General features: G+C 45.0%; 1 protein-coding gene across 8 annotated transcripts in view; it reads right to left on the bottom strand.

Annotated features, from left to right (window-relative positions):
- Positions 1-21977, bottom strand: part of Cdk5rap2 (CDK5 regulatory subunit associated protein 2) — a 194481-nt gene extending 172504 nt beyond the window's left edge. For 7 of the 8 annotated variants that reach the window (XM_046451710.2, XM_058581650.1, XM_046451709.2 and 4 more), the window contains exons 1-3: positions 21739-21976; positions 11435-11502; positions 8477-8544 (exon numbers count right to left, since the gene is read on the bottom strand). In XM_046451710.2, coding sequence (XP_046307666.1) covers positions 8477-8544; positions 11435-11502; positions 21739-21797 — 195 coding nt within the window. In that variant the 5' untranslated portion in view covers positions 21798-21976. Of the gene's footprint in view, positions 1-8476; positions 8545-11434; positions 11503-21738 lie in introns of all 8 variants that reach the window. The other variant, XM_046451711.2, reaches the window with a different exon arrangement.
- Between the last annotated feature and the right edge of the window lie 1344 nt (positions 21978-23321).

The following is a 23321-nucleotide window of genomic DNA, read 5'->3' on the forward strand; positions in this document are numbered from 1 at the left end:
TAAGAGAGGAAAAGAAACTTGAAGTGGAAGAATTGAAAACAACTTACCACACAGTAGGAATAAACACCCAAAAATATAAAACCCACCAAGTATGACTTAGAAACATCATGCTCAAAAGTCCGCCCAAGCAAGGGCTGTGTCTGCCAATCCCAGCCCTCAGAGCCCAGGGGTTACTGCGGACTGCGGCCATCTGAAACGGAACATCCCAGCATGGTTGAGGATGCTGCTTTCTGAAGCTGGAGAGAGGGAGAAATTTTACAGGAGCTCCTGGTCAGTCGTTCTAACTTCTGTCCCCAACCCCTCCTACTCCCACTCTGTCAAAAACCTAGCCTAGCCTCATGCTCCATCCAAAAGGGAAGAAAAATTCAAACCCACAACATAAAAAAGAATTGGGCAGGGTTCGGTGGCACACAACTATAATCCCAGCAGCTTAGGAAGCTGAGACAGGAGGATCACAAGTTCAAAGCCAGCAGCAGCAAAAAGCAGGACACTGAACGACTCAGTGAGGCCCCGTCTCTAAATAAAATACAAATAGGGCTGGGGATGTGGCTCAGTGGCTGAGTGCCCCTGAGTTCAATCCCCAGTACCCAAAAAAAAAAGAATCAGGGCAACTCCAACCAGCCCTGCCTCGACTAAAATCTAAGCAAGCTGCCTAACTCTGGGTTTTAGCCAGCTTTTTCAGTGCTGTGACCAAAAGGTCTGACAAGAACAATTAAAGGAGGAAAAGGTTATTTGGGGACTCATGGTTTCAGGTGTCTCAGTCCATAGATGGCTGGCTCCATTTCTTAAAGCCCAGGGTGAGGCAGAACATCATGGCGGAAGGGTATGGTGAAGGAAAGCAGTTCAGAACATGGCCAACAGAAAGCTCTGTTCAACAGGACAAAATATGTATCCCACAGGCACAACCGGGACCCAGTGCCTCCAGCCACACCCCATCTGCCCACAGTTACCATCCAGGTAATCCCTATCATGGGATTAATGTACTAAGTAGATTAAAACTCTCTAACCCAATTGTTTGACCTCTAAACTTCCTTGCACGTTCTCACACATGAGCTTTTATGGGACACCTTACATCTAAAACATAACACTCTGGCTATCATCTTCACCAGCTTGCAAGAGCCTGGGCTCCAAAGCAGAAGCCCCCCCTACCAGATCACCTTTCCCTAGACAGCAGGGCCAGCAGCAAGGGTTCTGGGGGCAGCAGAAACTGACTCAACTCCCAGTCTTGCTACTTGTGAGTCCTGTGACCTTGGGAAGACTATTTAACATCTTAAAGCCACTGTTAACTCTTCTATAAAATGAGGATAAAATCAATTACCTCACAGGGGTGTTGTGACAACTAATGAGCTAAGTACCTGGCCCAGCCCAGCACTTAGCAAGCGGTAAACATGGTGTGGCTTTAAAAAGGAATCCATGTCTCACTTCAGCTGATCTTTGGGTTGCCAATAATCTTTCACTCTCTTTGCAAGTACAAAAACTGTGAGACCTCACTTAGGCAAACAAAAATCATGTACTCTTGCTGTCCCAAATCCAACAATACTGCACGTAAGGTAGTTCTACCAACACAGTCAAATGAGGACAATCTGGAATGAGTTTGTGAAGCCAACATTGTCCCTGGTGATCATCAGGAACACTGTTACTAGGCAAATATCTATTTACTAACAAACAACACTGTAGCAATAACAAATTTTTTAAATGGAACCCAAACAATGCCTGGCATATAATTGCCTTATGAAATCCACTCTTTTCATAAGCTTTTCAGTCTCTGATCAGGAATATACCTTTTTGTAGAATTATAACTGAATTTGTGAGCAGGAGCAATAGTAGAATGAATCGGACATTATTACCCTGTGTGCAAATATGACTATATGAACTGTGTATCTCTACATCATATTTGAGAAGACATACTCATTTATGTATGATGTGTCAAAATGTATTCTATTTTCATGTATAATTAGAACAAATAAAAAATATAATAAAAAATAGGTGAACTCGTATATTCCATTGCTTTCACTTAAGATTACATCTTAAGTATTTTTCATATTGTTGCAGAATTACACTTAAGTATCACTTAAAATGATTGCACTAAAAAAAAGCCCAGTGAATTGATTAAGAGTCACATAACCATTTCTCTACTGAGCACTAACTAATGGACTCAGAGTGCTGCAGCAGGAACTGTACAGGCTTTACAATCAAAAAGACAAGGTTTAACTTGACTTCTTTTAGCTTCTCAGTCAAATCAAGCTCATGGGCAAATCATTCATCTTTTCAACCTCAGCTTCCTCACCTGTGAAACACCCTTAACCAATCTTGTTACAGGAAGTCAGCAATGACAAATGTAAAACACAGTTCCCCCATTCCCAGTGTTTCACAGTTACATACACAGTGTGGCAAACAAACACCTTCATGAACAGATCTTTTCCTTCCACCAGGTTGTTTCTTTAGGAGACAATTTTCCCCAAAATAGATTACTGAGCTCAAGAGCAATTTTATTTTTATGACTATTAAAATCTGTTTCCAAATGGCCTTCAAAAAGATTGTAAAAACGTACTCTGCCCAGGCCACCATCTGGCCAGGGTTTTGGAGGGCATGGCCAAACGTGCAGAGGTACAGGGACTCAGGAGTTCAATCTAGTGAGCAAAGGCCAGGCTCCCACACAGACCTATAACTCCTCTAGTCACCACCGACAGCCACCCCAGCCCTGGGCCAAACCTATTCCAAGTGCAGGACTCTGTCCGCAAAGCCCTCTGTGTGCAGAGGGGCTGCGACCTCACTGCCAGCTACAGACCTGTTCCTCAGCATCTTCCACTGCTCTGCTCACCCCCATTCTTCCTCTCCTAGCTTATTCCAAACAGCCCCCCCCCACCCCAGTCTCCCACCTCACCTGGCCTGGCCCTCCCTACTGCTTCCTCTCCTGGGACCTTGGCTCCGCATGCCCCACCCTTATTACCAACTGTTTCCCTCCAGCTTCGCTGTCTCCAGACACTTTATTAACGCTAATCACAGCAGACACCACTGACTGAAGACCTCAGAGGCTAGCCCTGTCCTGGCAGGGTATTTAAACCTCACCACAAGCCTGTGAGATAAATATTATTTTTCTTACTTAACAGATAAAGCAATCAAAACTTGAAGATTTATTATCTCATGCACCCATCCAATCAACCCATGTTTGTTAAGTGTCTACCATGTTGTTGGGTTCAGGGTTGAGTACTAGATGTACAGTAGAGACAGAAAGTTAAGCAAGCATATGAATAAAGACAGAAAAATAAACTATCATAAAATCCACGGTAGAAAAGAAAAGGTGCCAAGTGCTCGCTAGAACAGAGAACCCGAGGGCAGGGAGTGGTGGTTAGCCTCTCTAACCAGGTTACGTTAAAGCTGAGACGTGCAGGTCCGGGAGCTGACATTCGAGGAAAGGGAGAGAGGTGTCCTGTCAAGAAAGTAGGACATGCTGAAGGCCCTGACACAGGAACAAGCTGGTGTGGCCCGGCAGTTACAAGGGGAGAGAGGAACATGCAGAGCTCAGAGAGACAGGGAGCTCCAACTACTGAGGACAGGACCTCAGGGGTCATGGCAAGAAGTTAGGGATTTTATTCCAAAGTCTAAGAAACATAAAAAGATCAACAGAAAATTAAAACTGATGAGGCAGCCCCAGAAGGCAGTGGCTACAACAGATTGACCTTCCGACTAGAGCACATGCTAGTGCTCACTGAGTGCCCATTACATGCCAGGTGACACACCGGGTGGGCACTGTACATACCACAGCTCATGAAATCCTCACGTGGCTGAACGAAAGACTCTATTAGGTCTACTTGACGTGAGGTTCTGGAAGCCACCAAGGCAAGGCCACAAGTCAGTGAAGACCTCCAACCAGCCAGACCTCCAACCAGCTAGACCTCCAACCCAATCCTCATCATGTCAAGTCCACGTTGCATCTACCCATCACGGTGCTTCTGAAAGCTTCAGGGCTACACAAATGGGAAGGGTGGGGTGCTCTCTGGTGATAAGTAACTCACAACACAGTTATTACAGAGCAAGTTTAAAGATGCAATCTCCTTGTCAAAGCAGGTAAAACACTCCAAGTTGACCAACTGTCTCAACTAAGACCAAAAATCTTCAACAAATAGGAGTAAGAACCTCAATACAAGAACATAGGTACTCTGGATAGCTGGGTATGAGACAAGTCAAGCAAAGGACAAGGACAAAGAGACACAGGTGGGGAACAGAAAGAGACAAGCGTTTCAGCCCCACCTGGCTAAGGGTCTCCCCGCCCCTTACAGAGGAGGCCACTGAAATCAATCCTGCTCTGAAATCTACTGTTTGTTGCATATGATTTATATTTGAAACCTCTGACATCCCCAAATCCCATTTCTAGGAATTTACCCTAAAAAAATAAAATAAACAAAACTAGTTTTTATTATCCTGGAAATTAATGCTCTATCTGAGTTTCAGGTGGCGAAGATTTTCTCCCATCCTGTCGGCTCTCTCTTCACGCTCACCTCATACAAGACAAAGGTGCCAATAACATATTGGAGAAAAGACAGCCTCTTCAACAAATGGTGCTGGGAAAACTGGAAATCCATACATAGTAGAATGAAATTTAACCCGTCTCTCAGCCGGCAAAAACCCAGCTCAGAGTGGATCAAGGACCTAGGTATTAGACCAGAAACCCTGCACATACTAGAAGTAAACATAGGCCCACACTCCAACATATCAGCACAGGAACTGACTTCCTTAATAAGAAAAGCACAGGAAGTAAAATCAATAATCAATAAATGGGATGGCATCAAACCAAAAAGTTTCTTCACAGTTTTGCCTGTAATTCTGAGAAACAAGAAACAACCTGAAATGTTGAACAGTAGGCAATTATGTAAATTGATTCAATCTACCATGTTAATATAAGCCTTTATGAAATATTACAGTCACTAAATAACGCATTCTACCAGTAATGAGATGGAAAGCTAATGATGTCACTCCCTGTCAAAGGCCAAAACCAAACTGTTCTATATATTGATAAGGACAGTCATGTGGACTGGACATGTCACACCAAATTCTGGGTCTTCCTCATTCACAGAAAAAAAAAAAGAAAAACTTTCTTTTTATTGCAGATTGAACCCAGGGTTACTCTGCTATTGAGCTACATTCAATCCTTTTTTAAATTTTATTTAGTTTTTATTTCAAGACAGAGTCTCATTAAGTTACCTAGGCCCTCAATAAGTTGCTAAGGCTGGCCTCGAACTTGCCATCGTCATACCTCAGCCTCCTGAGTTGCTGGGATTATAGGCATGTGCCCAGCTTCAAAAAAAAATTTTTAAAGGAAGAAAGAGTATCCAGAATAGGTCACAGCAGATAAACTCAGGCCTTCACAAAATGCTGCTTCCCAGGTCTCCTCCAGCCAGGGAGCTCCCCACATTATCATCTAGAAAGAACCGATGAGACAAGGTCTCACAGAAGACTGAGATGGCTCACTTACTTCCCACCTCAGGGCCTTCCCCAGAGACCACATCCTTGGCTAACAAAGACCCACAGGAAGCAGCGTGGTTTCCACGTGTCAGTGAGTACTGAGGCAGCACAAAGAACACACCAGAAAGGACTTCTTGTGCCAGAAGACCTGGGTTCAAAGACTGAATAAGTCTCACCCACTCTGGGCTTCCAGCCTCCATGTGTCCATTGAGGGCTGGCTGGATGACATGGTGCCCGAGCTCCTCCAGCTGATGTCCTGACCCCACCCCACACCTCTGGACTCACGCCCTGAGCTCCGGCATTCCTCCCTCTGGTCCGCACCACCACAGCAGCCTTTCACCTCATCATCTGGCCACCAGCCTTCTCCTCTCCAAACCTTGCTCCTCACAATCGCCAGAGTGGGTCATCTTTTGAAAGCACAATTCTGGTCCTTTTCCCCCCAATTAAAATCCATCACTGGTTCCCTTTTACCTTCAGGACAAAAATCAAACAAAGCAGCATAATGTTCAAGAGCCTGCGGGATGGGACCCACGCCTGCTCCACAGGCCCAGGGCATGTGCAGTGCCCTAAACTCACCATGCCTTGCCCCACTCTCTCATACCACACATGCGTCCTGAGAGGGATGCTCTCTCAGCCCTCTCCACCTGTCCAGTCCTGACTTGTCCCTCCTGCTCCACCTCAGGCAACAGCTCCTCCAAGAAAGCGTCCCTGAATCCCCCAGCAGGCCCAGACCCGACCCATGCCCCTCAGGGCCTACACTTCCACATTTCCCCAATGGACTATTTTCTTATCCATCTTTCCAACTAACACTGAGTCTCTTGGCAGGGAAACTTACCTGGTCTTAATCCACTGCAGGTTCCCCCACCCAGGTTGTCAGCCTGGCACAGGGATATTTTGTGAAAACATTTACTGAATAGATAAACCCTGAGCAAGACCATGAGAGAGCCTAGGTCTTATTAGACTCTAGCTAAATGCAACTGCTCACGTTTAGATATCAGTCATCTGAGACTAGATAGGAGTCATGAAATTCCTCTCCAAAACAAAAGTATTTCAGTCCCTTCTTTAATATGTACTAACTCTAAAATTAGCTTTAGATATTACAAGTACTTTTTATAGGCACCCCACAGAAAGTTCAGACTATCACCACACAGAAATCTATGACCTGAGCTACGAAATGAAGCAAAGGCCAAAGGAAAAATTTCAGTGACCTATAAAGACCTGAAAGGGAGATACTGAGAACAGTGTGGTCATTTCAATTTCAGCTGCAGAATTTGCTCTTGAAAATGTACAATAAAAAATATTAATACCATAAAAACCTAACAGCAGCCAAAGGACCACAGTCATAAAGAAAAAACATAAATCCTAAAACATATTGGCACAGAAGGCTCTTTCTCACCTTCAAAAAAAACTGGATATAGACTGTCAAGAACAGTCTGAACAAGTGAAACTTCCATCACATGGCAAAGTGGAGAAAAGTGACAAGTATAATAATAACAATAAGAAAAAGAAGGAAAAACGGCCACACAAAGAACGCAGGAGGTGCTGGAATGCATGCTGCCCTCATGAAGCTCCCAACAGCCTCATGAAGTAGAGGCTACTATCAAAGGTTAAGTAACAGGGCCAAGGTCACTGAGCAGAAGTGCACAAACATAATCTGACTCCAGAAGTTGTGGTAGGACCCAGGCAGCATGGACACCCCTGAGAATGGCTTTGCCACACTCATGCCCAGCCCTCAGTCTCTCCTCCATGTAATAAAGAAAGCTAGATTCAGGATTCCTTCCCATTCAAAAGGCAGGCAACGAAATGCACAACGAAAATTCTACCATTTTGTTAAACTTTAACAGTGCCCTTCAAAAATAATCACCTCCTTCCAAAGCTGCTTTAATAGTAAAGTAATATATCTAGTTTAACACTTTAAGTTCCCAGCTCAGAACAAGAACTCGATAAACAGTAGCTATTATTACTCTTATGATAAAACAGGAACAATCACTTAAAAGTAGAGTAGATTTTAATTATACACAATATGGAATAATCAAATCTCATGCATTTGAGGCCCTAGACCCACAGCATAGATCGCATTGTACAACTGAAATTATAACAACTCAAAGCTCAGAAATTACTTGTTTCCATTAGAGATCTGACAAGTCATTTCTTCAATTGGTCACTGGTGGTTTGCAGATAACTATTAGCAGTAATGAGTATTCTAAATTAAATTCAGAGACAGCACCACTCTGTTTTGTAAAGACAACTGGGAGAGAGAAACATAATTGTGGCGCGTCCTTCTCTCTGTGTCCTCCGTCTTCTCTCTGATAAATATCTCCTGTGTCTTGCATAGTATGGATTTCATTTGGTTACAAATGAAGAAGGGTCTAATTCTTCCCATGATAAATGAGAGCGTAGAGCAGGTAACTTGTTAAAGAGAAATGGAATTGGGAAAACAACCTTATTTTCCTGATACTTGAAAACAAAACCCCTCGGCTTACAAATGAAAGACACAGCACTGGAAGACATTGGCACACAATGACTCCTTGGTGCTGTGTGCAGGCTGCTCATGGCCCACTCAACAGCGACCACGTCTACAAAATACCAGGGGAGGTGCAAGGCACAGGAAAGAATAATGGTTCTGCAATCACTAAAAACATGGAATCCAATTCCAGCTCTGTATCCCCTCACATATCATATGACCTGAAACAAGTCTTTCCCACTCTTAAGATTCCTTGTTTGTAAAGTGGAGATAATACAAAATACCTGAAGAGTTGAAGCAAGGACTAATTAGGAGCCATAAATAATGTGCCTTATGTTACTGCAAGGCCTTCGACAAATGCTAGCTCCCCTCAACTGTGCAATATGGAACACCCTCATCAAATACCCAAAGCTGGACCTGCAAGTGGCCCTCGTATGAAAGGCTGACAGAGAATACACAGTCCCCAGAAAGGAGCTCTCTCCTGGGTCTGGTTGGACAGCAGCAGCAGGCTTGATCTGTCAGGAATAATGATTTGGCATCTCCACTTACATTCTCAAAGTCCTTCATGTTCCGTACTCTGGTGGGAGACACCTTTTCTTCTGACACTTGTGGGAGCTCTAGAAAAAGGCAAAACAGACAGAAAACGTCATGGCATGCAAACTGCCCAACATTCCCTTTAAGGCCTAGAGGCCCGAGAAGACAAGAATAGCTTCCACATGTGCCATGCTGGCGCTTCCTGCCTACTGTGATTTACTGATTCAAGTCTAGGGAAAGTTCTAAACCATTTTATTTCAACACTGACAAGGTACTTAAACTATCCCCAGTGTAACCATGCATATTAGAGGATGAACCCAAAAAATACAGCAGGCACACAGCACAGCAGATTGTCCTGACACGTGCTTCCTCAACCTCTCAAGTCAGACTCTGGAACGAAGTATGGCTAACGAACTTGATAGCAGGGGCTGGCCAATTTCTCCTAAAAACACCAGACAATGACCATTCTGGGGTTTGCAGGCTACAAACAAAGCCTAAAATCTGTCACAGCTACTTGATTCCTGCAATAGCACAAAAACAGCCACAACCAACTCATAACAATGTGGTGCATTCCAATAAGAATTTACTTCCTAAGTCAGCTAATGGGTGCCAACCGTCAACCCCTGCTTTAGATGAGTACTGACTTTTCCAGCACCCAAGTTTTTCCACAACTTAATTCAACAAACACTTCGCAAACACCTGCTCTGCACCAAGCACCATCCTATGTGCTGGGGGAAATGATGAAGACAAGATCCTGCACCCAAGGATTCCCACAAGGGGGCAGAACAGAGAGGACAACAAACTGTGAGCATGCTGAGCCAGCTCCTGGAGCTTTGCAGGTGTTGAGTAAGCGTGTGTGGAGAAAATGAACGGATTCACTCTCCCAGCAAAGGTGCGCTGAGAGCCGACTTTCTGCTAGGCAGTTTGGGATGTGACCACATCAGGCAACAAATGGAGCTGCTATTCAGAGGAAAACAGGCAACAAACAAAATAATCAGGCAATTGTCAGATATGTTAAAAGGTGATAAAGCCATGGAGACAAAGTGAGTGAGGGTGGGAAATGCCAGGGGCAGGGTGGGCACTGCAACTGAGGAAGGCCTCACCGAGAAGGCCACGTCTGCCAGACTTGAAGGGAAGCAGCCAGTGGCCTGGGGAGGAACACTCCAGGTACAGGGAGATGCCTGAGATGGAGGGCACCCCGGGGGTCTGAGGACCAGCCATGAGACAACCGCTAAGATCAATACACAAAGGGCACAGTAGAAGAGGAGACAGGAGAGGTTCCAGGGACAGGCTGCATATGGCCCTGTGGGTTCTTCTACAGATGGAGCTGCCCCTGGGGATTGTGAGCAAGGGAGTGAAATGAGCAGACTCAGGTTTCTACAAGCTCCCTCTGGCTGCCTGGCTGAGAACAGACTGCAAGAGGCTTAGGAGAGAAACAAGGAGACTGTCGGGGTAACTCAGGAAGAATCCAGGCTGGAGGTGATATAAGTGGATGAGGACTGGTTTCATTTGGGACATTTTAAAAGTAGCCAACAGGAATAAATGAAATGAAGTGAAAGCACAACTACACAGGCCACAGGAGAGCCACAGAAGGGGACTAGCTTTGAACTGAGCCCTAGAGAGACAGCAGGCAGATAAGAAGGACGGATGCCCAAACAAAGGCCCAGGGGTGGGCACAGTGTTTGGATACTACTCAGCAGAAAGAGGCTGAGGGGTGGGCCAGGGCAACTGGAGGCACACAGGTTTGTTTTCCTGTTCCTCAAATGGGCCACGCTCTGTCTCCTGTGTCAAAGCTGACCCTTCTCCCCTTCTCCTTCCCTACCACGGTTCTAACCCCCCTCCAAGTCTCAGCTCCTAGGTCAGGTTCTTCAGAAACTCTCACCTGACTCTGACCCCATAAATCTCTCTTCACACCAATCATTCAATGTCTACCACAACTTTTTGTTTGTCAATGTCCTGGGCTCGAGGGTAATGACATTCAAGCTTGAATCCCAAGCACTTCACCCCCGGAGTCTGGCATGAAGCCAATGTACAGACAAAGTACGGCTAACGGGCTTGACAGCAGGGGCTGGCCACTGGCTGAATTAAGGAGTGGATATAATAATTTTCTGCTTCTAACTACCTATAGGCAGGAAGAGCAGGTTTATGGGATTTTTAAGTTAATAGGTTCCAAAGGAAAACCCGAGGATGGCCTATCTGTTTCAGAATTCTCCAGAAATGACACAGTGACTCTTATCCTGGCTGCTCTAAAAACTTCCTGCTGCACATACCAATCTCATTACTCTGGAGAGAAAAGAAAAAATCAAAGTCAAGATATCTCTAAGTTCAACAAGGCAAATTACTAGCACAAACCACACAGCCACCTAGGAGGGACTTCACTCTTTCCAAAAATGGAAATTTTGAAGAATGCTGAGCAAGACCTGACTGCAAAGGCACCTCATAATCCACTCCAGCACAAGACCCCACTTGATTCAGCCATATCTCCTACGGTCTAGTAGCCATGTGAAGGACGGGCTGAGCAGCGCTTGCCGCAGCCGGCCGACGGAACCCAGCAGCTGCCTGCAAGGCCTTGGCACACACAAGTCCGGACGGCAACTCTTCAGGCCTCCAGCCACTCGGCCTGGAGAAAACAGACACCGCGTGTGAGGTCTAGCCACCAGCTCCATGTCCAGCTTCCATGCAGCTGTTCAGTTCGGCAAGCCCTAGCTGAATCCCTACAGGCGTGGCAGCAGGCAACTGCACCTGTGAAGTACTGCCTCGGACATGCACTCCTGAGTTTGCCCAGCGTCTATGAAGGGAGGTGGAGGGCAGATCAACACATCTGTACTGTAAAATGCTGAGCACTGGCTGTGTACCAAGCCTGGTGGGCTCTAGGACCCAGAGGGATGGAAGTTCAGCCCCGGGCCTCAGGGCACTTGGTCCATGTCTGCTTCCCTTGTTCTCAGTCAAAAAGTGACTGCTTTGTGTGCTTACCTCCATTTTCCAATCCAACACAGGTATTGATGCCATCCAGGTCATCTGGGCAAGCAGGAGCAAGGTCACTAGGAAAGAACACACAGGGTAAAAGAGGAGCCAGGTTTGCACAACAGAGACTGTTCAGACTGCCGCGATATGAATGGCATCAGCAGGCCACAGCTGAGAGGGACACATAGCCCAGCTACCTGGGAGGCATGAAGCTCAGGCACTGGGGCCGAGTTCCGCCTCAGAACGGAGTTCCAGCTCTAACATCAGGAGCTGTGTGACGGACCCCTGCTAGATGGGTCATTCATGCATTCCTTCACACATCTAATGTTCCATGTGCCAAATGTGTGCTGGGTGCAGAGGCACTGTGCCAAGTACACGGTAATTACGTTAATTTTATGAGTAGAATGCTATAGTCTACCTGTGAAAATTAGTCAATTCAGGTACATAAACACAGCACATAGTAGGTCCTAAATAAATGACATCTATTGTTTTGTTATCATCGTTATTATTATCATAAATATGCCTGCAATAGTCTAGATATTAGGTGTCCCCCAAAAGCTCATGTATGAGACAATTCAAGAAAGTTCAAAGTTGAAATGATGAGATCCTTAACCTAATCAGTGCATTTAATCCCCTGATACGGGTTATTTGGGTGGTAACTGTAAGCAGGTAGGATGTAGCTGGAGAAGGTGGGTCATTGAGGGCAGGCCTCGGGTTTATATTTTGTCCATGGTGAGGTGAGTGCATTCCCTCCTTCCCCCCACCGCTCTCTCTCCCCCCGGGGTGGCCATGTCCTGAGCTGCTTTCCTCCACCACTCTCTTCCACCATGATGCTCGGCCTCTCCTGGAAACAGCTGACTATAGATAGAGATCTCTCAAATCACAAGGACCAAATAAACTTCTCCTCCTCTAAAACTCTTCTGGTCAGGTCTTTTGGTTGTAGCAGTGAAAAAGCTGGCTGAAACAATGCCATTTCAACCAAAATTTAAAACTCTGGGAATCAGGCACCAACTTAGATGCCTTAAGAATGTCAGACGGCTGGAGTACAGCTCAGTGGTAGAGTTTGCATATCATGCAAGGCCCTGGGTTGGACCCCCAGCTCCAAAACAAAAGAATGTCAAACAAAAATGCAGAATCCACTGATCCAAGACGTTTTACTGGTTGAGTTATATAAATAGGTTCAGTGAGGATTTAGGGATACTGACAGAAAACTACACCATAACTGGAGGTATGATTTGACACAACAGAAACTGCCCTGGGTTGTAGCACAGCCTCTGCAAGTACCTCTCCAAGCCTGGCCCCCTTCAGCTGTAACAGGAGAAAAGCAGTACTTCATAAAGTAATGGGCAATCAAACAAGATACAAAGTGCCCAGCAATGTACTTGGCATATTGTGGACCCTCCATAAGCAGGAGAAAAACATCACACTGTCATCTTGAAACACATAATGTTTTACAATTTATAATTCATGAAATATTTACCATCGTTAGAACTGCCCAATTCCCTGAGGGTTCATGCATTTTTCAAAGGAAGGCTCTGAAGCCCAGACAATGTCAGTGTCCTAGACAGAGTCACATGGCTGTGGAGAACCAAGTCCAGAATCCAGGCCTTTTATGTCTATTGCCTAATAATGCTTCCCTGACCCAATCTGAAAAACTCAGAGCTGATGGAGGCTCAGCTCAGCTTCTCAGCAGATTGCTCTTTCCTGCTTCTAAATCCAAATGCATTCTGCCCTCTGATAATTTTGCCTGATCACCAAACTATGGAGTTGGAATCAATCTTTAAGTTCAGGACTGAGCCAAAAATTGAAACTATCATAAAAACCCAAATCCAACATCAGGAAAATAAAATATGTCTGCTATAAAGATTAATTAAAAACTTGGAGTAATCCTCAATCCTGAATACATAAATGTACACAAATGTCACCCCAAATCCTCTTTTAGAATGGGTGGGCCATAAATACATACCCAGACAAAAGAAATACACTGAAATATTGAAAATCATCATTTGTAAGGAAATGAGAGATACTTTCTTCCTTTTTAATTTTCTCTAATTTATTAATTTCTTCCAATAAGCATCACCAAAAGGTCAAAGTCCATTTTCTACACTGAATTTCAAAAATTAAAATCAAGTTCAACTACCACCTTATACAGAGAGTGGCGCAAAAGCACAAGTCACATACAAGGTTACTGGCCAGGCTTACCCTGAAGTCTGGTCCTAGATCTTTGACCGGGATTCATTTTGCCAGGACCATTACATTAACTCCCACTGGCTGGAACAGCCCATGAGTAACTCAAGCCAAGGTCAATCACACCTGAAAACTACCTGGCAGACAAAGTTGTCTCAGCTTCCAACAGGCAAACACTGAAGCTGCCAAATTTTACCTGTCTGCTCTTAAACGCTATCTATCTGTCATCTGCACCCTCCAGTCAGTTCCAACTACACCTTCCCATTCTGATCACTCCCTCACTCTTGGCCTTAGAATAAGGTTGGGGGCCTCATGGAGAGCCCTGGAAATTAAACAAGGTCATCAAAAGAGGGCTCAGACATGAGTTCATCCTTTCATAGATGGACAAATGAGGTCCAGAAGGTAGAGGAACTTATCTACTCAAAATCACAAAGGGTTAGTGAGCCAAAACCCAGTTCCTGGTGCCACATCCCTGCCTGGGCTGCCCAAAGCCACTAAGTAACATGACACATGGTGGAGTGCCAGTTTCCTCACGTGCAAAGGTAAGCAATCAGAAGAAACCCACCCTGTCGGGCACCCTCACCGTGCAGGTATCCTGGGCAAGACAGGGCAGGCAGCCTCCCACCTAGTCCTCATCACAGCCTGCTGAGCTTTCTAAAACTTCCTAAAATGCTGCCATTTTGTTTAAAATGAGAAAACAAAGGCCCAGAAAAGTAAAGCTACAAAACCCAAGCTGGCCCAACTTCAAATCCCATGCTCTGTTCCTCTACATCACCCTGATGTCCCCAACACCTTCCTGGGGTGTGGTGGGGGACCCAATGCATGGAGGCAGAGGGCTTATGGTGCTTGGCACAGGGCGCACACTGCTATTCTGGACTTTGCTGAGTGAACAAGTACCACCCCCACCCCCGTGCAGCTGCACCTCCTCTCTCCGGCTCCATCACCGCCCTAAGGGAGGCCTCCCCTCTAGGCTTCTATTTGCCAGCAACAATCGTCCTTTCACTTTACAAGACTCCAGGACCCAACGTTTCACTGACAGTGCGGGAGAGCCAAGGAAGGAACTGGACATCACACCAACAAGTACGCCTTTGTTTGCCTTTTAACAATTCCTTTTTCATCCCATGAGATTCATTCTTAATTAGAGAAAAACATAAATACAAAACTCCAGCTACACCTAAAGTTCTCCCTGACCCCTCCTCACGCCCACCTCAGTTTCCCCTCAGCAGTAACCACTGACGTCAGAAGATGCACATCGGATCCTCCAGGCCCTTCTCTAGACATGGGGTTTTATTTCCTAGCATAAAGAGAAAACAAATGCGGACCAACTATACATACTATTCTGCAACATTTTTCCTCTACTAAAAGGTGTCCTGAAGATGTTCTGATGACAGTACTAACGCGTGCGCTTCGATATTTGTAACTCCCACAAAGCATTCCACAGCACTGTTTTTCAAACTTTACTGACCATGATCAGTCCTTAATTCCAGAACTACTTTCTATTCTGTTTCACTTTTTAAAGGTCTGGTTGCAACCAACTAAACTGAATTGCATGAGCTACCAATGGGTCACAAACAGTCTGAAAGGCACTTTTGAAAGGATGGGTATTTACCCAATCTCCTACTGATAGTAACTCAGTTTGTTTCCATTTTTCTTTTCCAAACAAGCTGTATGTATACAGGTCTCACTATGCACATGTATGAGGGTTTCTCTAGGATTGATAGCAGGCAGTGGAACTGCTGGGTCAAAACATAGGCACAATTTTAAAACCGGACAAAGGATTTGATTAAACATTTCACCAAAGAAAACACAAAGGGCTAATAAACACATGAAAAAATTATTTAATATGGGGGCCAGGATTGTGGCTCAGTGGTAGAGCACCTGACTAGCATGCACGAGGCACTGGGTTCAATCGCTGACACCACATAAAAATTTAAAAAAGAAATAAAATAAAGGTATTGTGTCCATCTACAACTAAAAAAAATTTTTTTAAATACTTAATGATTAGTCATTACAGATATATAAAGCGATTCCACAATGAGATACATGTCACGCCTCCAATGGAGGTTATAAAAAGACAAAAAAATAACAAGTGCTGGTGAGGATGTGAATAAAACTAGAACCTTCAAACCCTGCTCATGGGAGAGACAAATAGCGAGGCCACTTTGGAATAGTTATGCAGTGCCTGAAAATGATACAGAGTTCCCAGAAAGCTCAGCAAACCCCCTGGGCACATGCCCAAGAGAAATGAAAAATATATGTCCATACATAAACTTGTGGACAAAGCCAGGCATGAGGGCACAACCCCATAATCCCAGCTACTCCAGACACTGAGGCAGGAGGATTGCTAAATTCAAGGCCAGCCTCCAAAACTTTGTCAGACCCTGTCTCAAATTAAAATAAAGAGGGCTGGGGTGGCTCAGTGGTAGAGCTCCTCCTGCCTAACATGAAGTAGGCCTTGGGTTTGATCCCCAACACTGTAAGAGAAGGAGAAAGAGAAGAATAAATTGTACATAATAGCAATGATATTCATAATAGATTTAAAAAATAAGCAACCCAAATGTTCATGAACATGAATGACTAAACAGTGTGTGGTACCTGGGTACAATGGAAAGTTATTTGACCATAAAAAGAAATGAAGTACTGATACATGCTACAACATGGATGAATCTCACAAAAGACTCCATGTGTGCGTGTGCATGCATGTATGTGTGTGTGGGGGGGGGGGGTGTGGGGTGTGTGTGTGTGTGTGTGTGTGTGTGTTTTGCTGGGGATGGAACCCAGGGGACCTGAAATGCTAGGCAAGTGCTCTACTACTGAGCTACACTCCGAGTCCTAAAGATCATATATTGTAAGTTACCATTTATATGAAACGTCCAGAACAGGGAAATCAAGTGACAAAAAGCAAACAGTGGTTGCACAGGGCTGAAGTGGGTGCAACAGGGCAGCGGAGGAAGAGGGAGGGATTGCTATCTTTTGTGAATGATGAAAAGGTTCAACTGGATGGCAGCGATGGCGCATGCCTCTAATCCCTGTGACTCAGGAAGCTGCGGCAGGAAGATCATAAGTTCAAAGCCAGCCTCAGCAACTTAGAGAGGCCTTAAGGAACTTAGTGAGACCCTGTCTCAAAATAAAAAGGGCTGAGGATGTGGTTCAATGGAAGAGTATCCCTAGGTTCAATCACTAATACCAAAAAATAAAAAATCAGATGGCAGTAATGGTGTACAACTCTGCAAATACACTAAAAACCACTAAACAGTATACTTTAAGTGGGTGAAATTTATGGTACATGAAGTAGATCTTGATAAATCTTTTTTTTAAAAAAAGAAACATACAGGCATATTTTTTACAGTAACAGATAATGCCAAATTGTGGATTCACTTCACAGTGATTGCAAAGCATCATTTCACCACTAAATATGGGGCCTATATTACATGATCTTCATCTCTAAAAAAAAAAATAAAGGAAAGAAACTTGGTTTGTTCAGCAAATATGTGTTGGGCCTCCACTACGTGCAGGCATAGTCTAGGAGCTGAAGATTCAGTGAGATGAACTATGCTGTCCTCAAACCCGCAGCCAGGGGTACCCTAGAATGCAGTAGCACTCCTGTCACCCTCAAGACCTCACCAGAAATTGCAATCCACCATCCTCTTTCCTGACCTCCCCCTTCTAGCATCCAGTTTCTCTGCCCAAAGCACAAACTGTGCTTACAGCAAAAGATGTCTGGTCGGCAGCAGGCACTTAGAGGCCATGTGCTAGAGGAGCCAATGGGTCACTGGGCCTGGGCTCAGACCTCAGGAAGCCCACAGCTGAGCAAAGGCAGACTGGAGCCTGCACAGAGGAAGGGCTCAGGGCACTGGCACACAAGATCCTGTCCAGAAAACAGCACACTATGGCGTCAGCACAACCCAGCTAGCTAACATTTCACTCTCCCCAGTAGGCGCCAGGCACTTCCACGTCACCCACACAGCCATCGATAAAATAGGTATTGTCATCAAGGAGAAACTGAAGCTCACAAAAGTTAAATGGCTTACACAAAGCCATGCATCTAGTCACACGGGGGTTTATACAGTCCTCCCAACTAGCAAGCCCAGGTTCTTCCCACACCAACAGGCTTGGGCAAGGTCCCTGTGGCCAGAATCTGGATCTAAGTTTCACAGAGCTAGAGCAGTCTGAGGTACCCACAGATTTACAAGGAATAATGTAAACTGACCTAATTCAACAAAAGTCTAAGGACAAACTGGACTCCAGTTTAGACTTTAAAACTGGGCCTTGGAAATTACCAAGCAGAAGGGCCCTTCAAAAAGTACATTAGAGGGCTGGAGAGGTGGCTCAAGCGGTAGCGCGCTCGCCTGCAATGCCTGCGGCTCAGGTTCGATCCTCAGCAGCACATACAAACAAAGATGTTGTGTCCACCGAAAACTAAAAAATAAATAAATATTTTTTTAAAAAAGTACATTAGAGTAAAAAAGATATGACTTTATCCTAGGGATTATCCTCCTGCATGTGACCACCAAATGGAAACTCTGCCTCTCTCAGGATATTTTAAGGATATTTTTGCCACTCTTCGAGGGCCAGTTCAGTGCCAGGAGCTCTGTTAGATAGATCCTCCCCAAATCCTCTCAACCTTGAATTAGTTCAGAGAACTAGTTGGCAAGCAGGACAGCTCTGGAGTCAGCGAGCTTAGACAGTAGTCCTAATTTGATCATGTGTGTGTGTGTGTGTGTGTGTGTGTATGTTCCCAGACTATTCACCTCTCAGAGCCTCAGTGGTACCACTTATAACAAGAGGATATTTGTTATTCAATGATTTTACAAAAATCATGAGCCCCCATTATGCCAGGTACTAGGATGGGAACTGGGGTTACAGAGATGAACAAAATACAGTCCTTGCTCTCATATGGGTCCCCATCTGATCTGGGCAACAAATAAGTTAACAGCCAGCAGCTTCAGTGTCCAAAACAGGAGCCACCTGCCACAAGGACCCAATAAGCACTTGAAATGTGGTTCATCTAAGTTCAGAAGGGCTCTAAGTGAGTGCAAAATTCATACCAAAGATTTAGTAAAATTGAAAAAGAATGGAAAATATCTCATTAGTACTGACTACAAATTAGTTGATAATCTATGGAAATATTAGGCTAAATAAATAAATTATTAAATTCACCCATTTCAACTGGGGAATTTGCTCAATGTCTGAGGGCTTGCCAAGCATAAACAAGGCCCTGATTTCCATCCCCAGCACCACAAAGAAATTTAAAAAAAAAAAAAAAAACTTTTCATCACTTTTTTTTTAATGCAGCTACTAGAAAATTTTATGTAACTTATGTCATATTCCTATTTGACAGTCATTCCTGGTCAACAAAATTCAGTGAGATCAACAAGGGCTAAGATAGGTCAATGACAGATAAGGGTGGTTGGAAAGTTTCAGATGGCCCTGATGAGAATGGCGAATGTCAGCAAGGGTTTCCCAACAATGACACCTAAATTGAGACCTGAAAAATGATGTGTTAATAGGACAAAGGGCAAAGGGCAGTGGGGAGGGTAATCCAGATAGCACATACAGCAAGTGCCCATGTCTGGCAGTAAGAAACGACATGGCAGGCAGGCATGGGGAAGGGGCTCAGGGAGGAGGCAGAGTTGGGAAATTAGGCAGAGAGGAGGCTACAGAAGCAGATGGCGCCAGAGTATGAAGGACCCTGGAAGCCCTATTAAAGAGCTTCTCCCTGAAAATGGCAGGGAGTCATGGAGGGTAATGGCAGTTACCAGGTATGTAGGTAGCACCTGGGTCATGCAAAGGCAGGGAGGGGAAGGAAAGGAATGTTTGCAGATCTGCGGAGTTTCTGCTGCAGGTCAAACATGGGTTAACCCTTTCAGACTCATTTTAATTCTTATGCCAACCCTGAGCTTTAAATGAATCCATTTTACAGATGGCAAAAACTCAGCTCACAAGATGAGTGGCTTGCCCAGGGTCACAGGATTGTCAGTGAAAGAAATGGCATTGAACCCAGTTAAGTCTGGGTCCCAAAGCCCAAATGTTTCCCACCAACACTGAGATGAAAAGAACTGTCTAAGATGAAAAGATCAGATTTATGTGAACAAGTAAAAAACAAAGCTTTTGAGTGTATTAAAGACTATTAGAGGAGTGAAGGAAGTCAGGACAATTTGGTGAGAGCCAGTGTGGTAAGATGGAAAGACAGAGACAGGACGAACTTTCACAGGATCCAATTAGCAAGAGCTTCAAAGGGACTTGCTCTCTGCCTAATATCCAGCAGGTTCTCAATAAACAGAGTATCCCAACAAACTCTACTGTCATGTATAACTAAAAAGAATAAACAAAATAAATAAATAAGTAAACACAGTAACCATTTTCCAGGTTTGCCCAAGGTGGAAACTGTTTATGTCTATCTTGCTATTCAGGCATAAGTATTAACTGTGCCCACTTCACTCTTAAAAGCATCCTGGTCTGCATAACAAATAACATGGTCACCTTTCAATTAGGCTCTGTTGACTAAAAACAGCAGCCTGTCCTACAGAACTGGATAAACACTACAGGTTCTCAGGGCTCTCCTCCATTTCTTCCTACCCACTCTACAACCAGGAGTCCAGAACAATCAAAGGAACCCAACCTGGAGCAGTCTAGGCCTCCATCAAGTCTACTACAGAAAGAAAAGACCACTAAGGGCAGGACCATTGGGGGTCACTCTCAGCCAACATTCCTGATTTCTACCACTATTGATAATATAGGTTCAACATCCCCAATTTGAAAATCCAGAATCCAAAGTACTCCGAAATTCAAAACTTTTTGAGCACCCATATGAAAATCCACAAAGTGAAACGCCACACCTGACCTCAGGTCATGGGTCCCAGTCAACATGAAGGCACATTAAAAATACTGTACAAGGGCTGTGGTTATAGCTCAGTGGTAGAGCGCTTGCCCAGCACATGTGAGGCAATGGGTTCAATCCTCAGCAGTACATAAAAACAAATAAAGGTATTGTGTACATCTCAACTAAAAGAAAAAAAATTTTAAAATACTGTACAAAATTACCTTCAGGCTTTGTATATGTGAAACATAAATAAATTTCATGGTTTTTTTTTTTTTTGCACTATGGATTGAACCCAGGGGCACTTAATTACTGGGCCACATCCCCAGACCTTTTTATGTATTTTATTTAGAGACAGGGTCTTGCTAAGTTGCGCAGGGCCTCCCTAAATTGCTGAGGCTGGCTTATGAACTCGCCATCCTCCTTAGCCTCTGGAGCTGCTGAGATTACAGGTGTGCACCACTGTGCCTGGCAATAAATTTCATGTTTAGACTTGGGTCCCATCTTCAAGTTATCTCATTATGTACTGCAAATATTCCAGAAATCCAAAAAAACTACAAAATACAAAATTCCTAGCATTTCTGATCCCAAGCATTTCAGATAAGGGCTACTCAACCTATTGTAGTAATATTAAGGCAACACAGTATACTTTTTTCAGCACTGGTGCCAGGCCCTACACTTGTCAAGCAAATTTCCAGGCAAGCATCACTTCTTTTAGTCCTCACACCAATGATAATGTGAGGGTATCACCACTAGCCCATTATACTGATGGGAAAGCTGGTCAAATCACTTTACCACCATCACACAGCTGGTCAGTTTACAGGACTGGATTGAATTCCAGTTCTGTCCATCTCCACCCAAGGTTCTTAACCATTACACTCCATTACCTCTGTCTGCATAGCCACTGTGTGTCCCCCATAAACAAAGTCTAGACAGACATAATGACTATATGCCTCATAATGAATCACCAGTGTCCTCAAGGCCCCTCCCTGTCCTCCATCCAGCCCCCACTGATGGCATACTCCAAACGGTTCTCTCTCACCCGACTCTTTTATAAAACCCTTTGCCTGTTTGTCCTCCACAACCTCTTCAAAAGTATGTCCCCAAGTATCAGCCTAGTGCAGTGTAGGTGGGGACCCCAGAGCCCACAGTATCAGCAGGTGGGCTCTCCGGAGACCCTTCCCGAAGGAACCCACCCAGTGCACTGCCCCTGGCCACTCTCAAGCACCCTCAATAGCAAACTCCAAATCCGGTTAGGGAGAACCCCCATCAGTGGGGACCCCGGCCTCCAATGTCGCGGCCGCACCTGCAGCCGCTGAGCGTCCCGGGGAGGGTGACGTCCTCTTCCAACACGGAGTCCATCATGGACACAGAGGCATTGGTACCTGTGGCGAAGGCGCCACTGGTTCCGCTGGCTTGTCGCGATCCGCCTGGCTCCCCAGGTCCCCGCCCCCTCTAACCCAGCTCTTGTTGGGACTCCGGCGGCGCCGCTGGAATTCAAACCGCAGCCGCCGCCATCTTTCCGGCCGCTTCTTCCTACGGAAATGAGGCGGGGTCAACGAGGCGCGCGCAGTGAAGCCAATCTGCCAAGGCCAGAGGCCGGGCAGGGACAGGTGGGCAGGCGCCATCTTAACTAAGGGCAGAGCTTTTTCGCTTGGGCCGTCCAAAATTAAGGAAGGAGAAGCTGGATGCCATGATTTTTTAGGGCACCCAGGCCGAGGCCAGGACCGGCGCCATCTTTGTTGAGGGTGAACGCTGGTCCTGATCCGTTAATTTAAGCGGGAGCTGAGAATATAGCTCACCGCAGCTCAGAGTTTCTTAACCAATGTTTGCTTTTCTAGAACCTTGGAATCTATACACCAAAGAGTCTTCCTTCTTGAGTTGAAACTCAGATATATCAGGTACTGCTTCGCTTTAGAAAATTTCTGCCTGCGGGGTCCTAAAGTAAGCGTACTTTGCACACAGTTTGAAACAACTCATCCCCCAAGCCAAGTGGCCAGCCATACTCCCACTCCAAGCTCGCATTTAGTGATCTTTTGTTACCATTGAGACTCGCACCTACAATCTGTAAATAGGCCCAATCAGTAAACTCGCCCAAGTTAATTACACAGTAAATTTACTGTCAATTGGAGCCAGATGTGCGGCTCCTGACAACTGGATCATGGCTCTGGGTGTCTTTCTTAATGCACAGCCTGTCTTTCCCATTTGTTTCTTTTCCTCCATCTTAGAATTTGGACTAAGACATGCGGTCTATATCCAGACAACACAATATTTAAGTGGTGTGTTGGCCTCTTTTCCTAAAGTAACGGCTTCAGGGTGGCTAAGAGGTGAGTTTTACTGGGGACGGTGTGACTGCCGGACTGGACATCTGCAGTGCCTGGATTCTGAGTCCAGTTCATCCTGTGACCTGGAGATATCTTACCATTGCTGCACCTAGGTTTCCTCATGGATAAAGTGAGGCAGATAATGTCAAGCTCACATGGTTGCATTTTCTAATGAGATACTTAGTAAATATAAAAGAGAAAGACTCCATAAGCGTTTTCGTAAGTATTTTATAAGTATTAAACCGTTGCCCTGTTCAGCAATACCATGCTCTTAGATTATGTGCTAACCCCGCCAGTGATTCTGGAAACTGAAAATAGAATTGATTGCACAAAGGAAAGTCTATGTGGGAAGTTGTTTTTTCTTCTGCAGTAGAAACACACAGTAGTGTTTCATGATCAGAGACAGGGGCCTTTGCCCTGTCTGTCTCACTATGGCTTTTCTTGCTGCCAAGCCTGGAGGCAATATTACTGCTACCAGCTGTTTGGACTGTCTGAAGCCATCTCCTTGACAGCGGCCATCCAGCCACAAAGCTGGCATTATTATTTCCTTGAACAAGGTCACTGA

Source organism: Marmota monax, unplaced genomic scaffold, assembly GCF_021218885.2.
Source record: "Marmota monax isolate L192 unplaced genomic scaffold, Marmota_monax_Labrador192_F-V1.1 WCK01_AAM20220418_F8-fsc00020, whole genome shotgun sequence".
NCBI lineage: Eukaryota > Metazoa > Chordata > Mammalia > Rodentia > Sciuridae > Marmota > Marmota monax.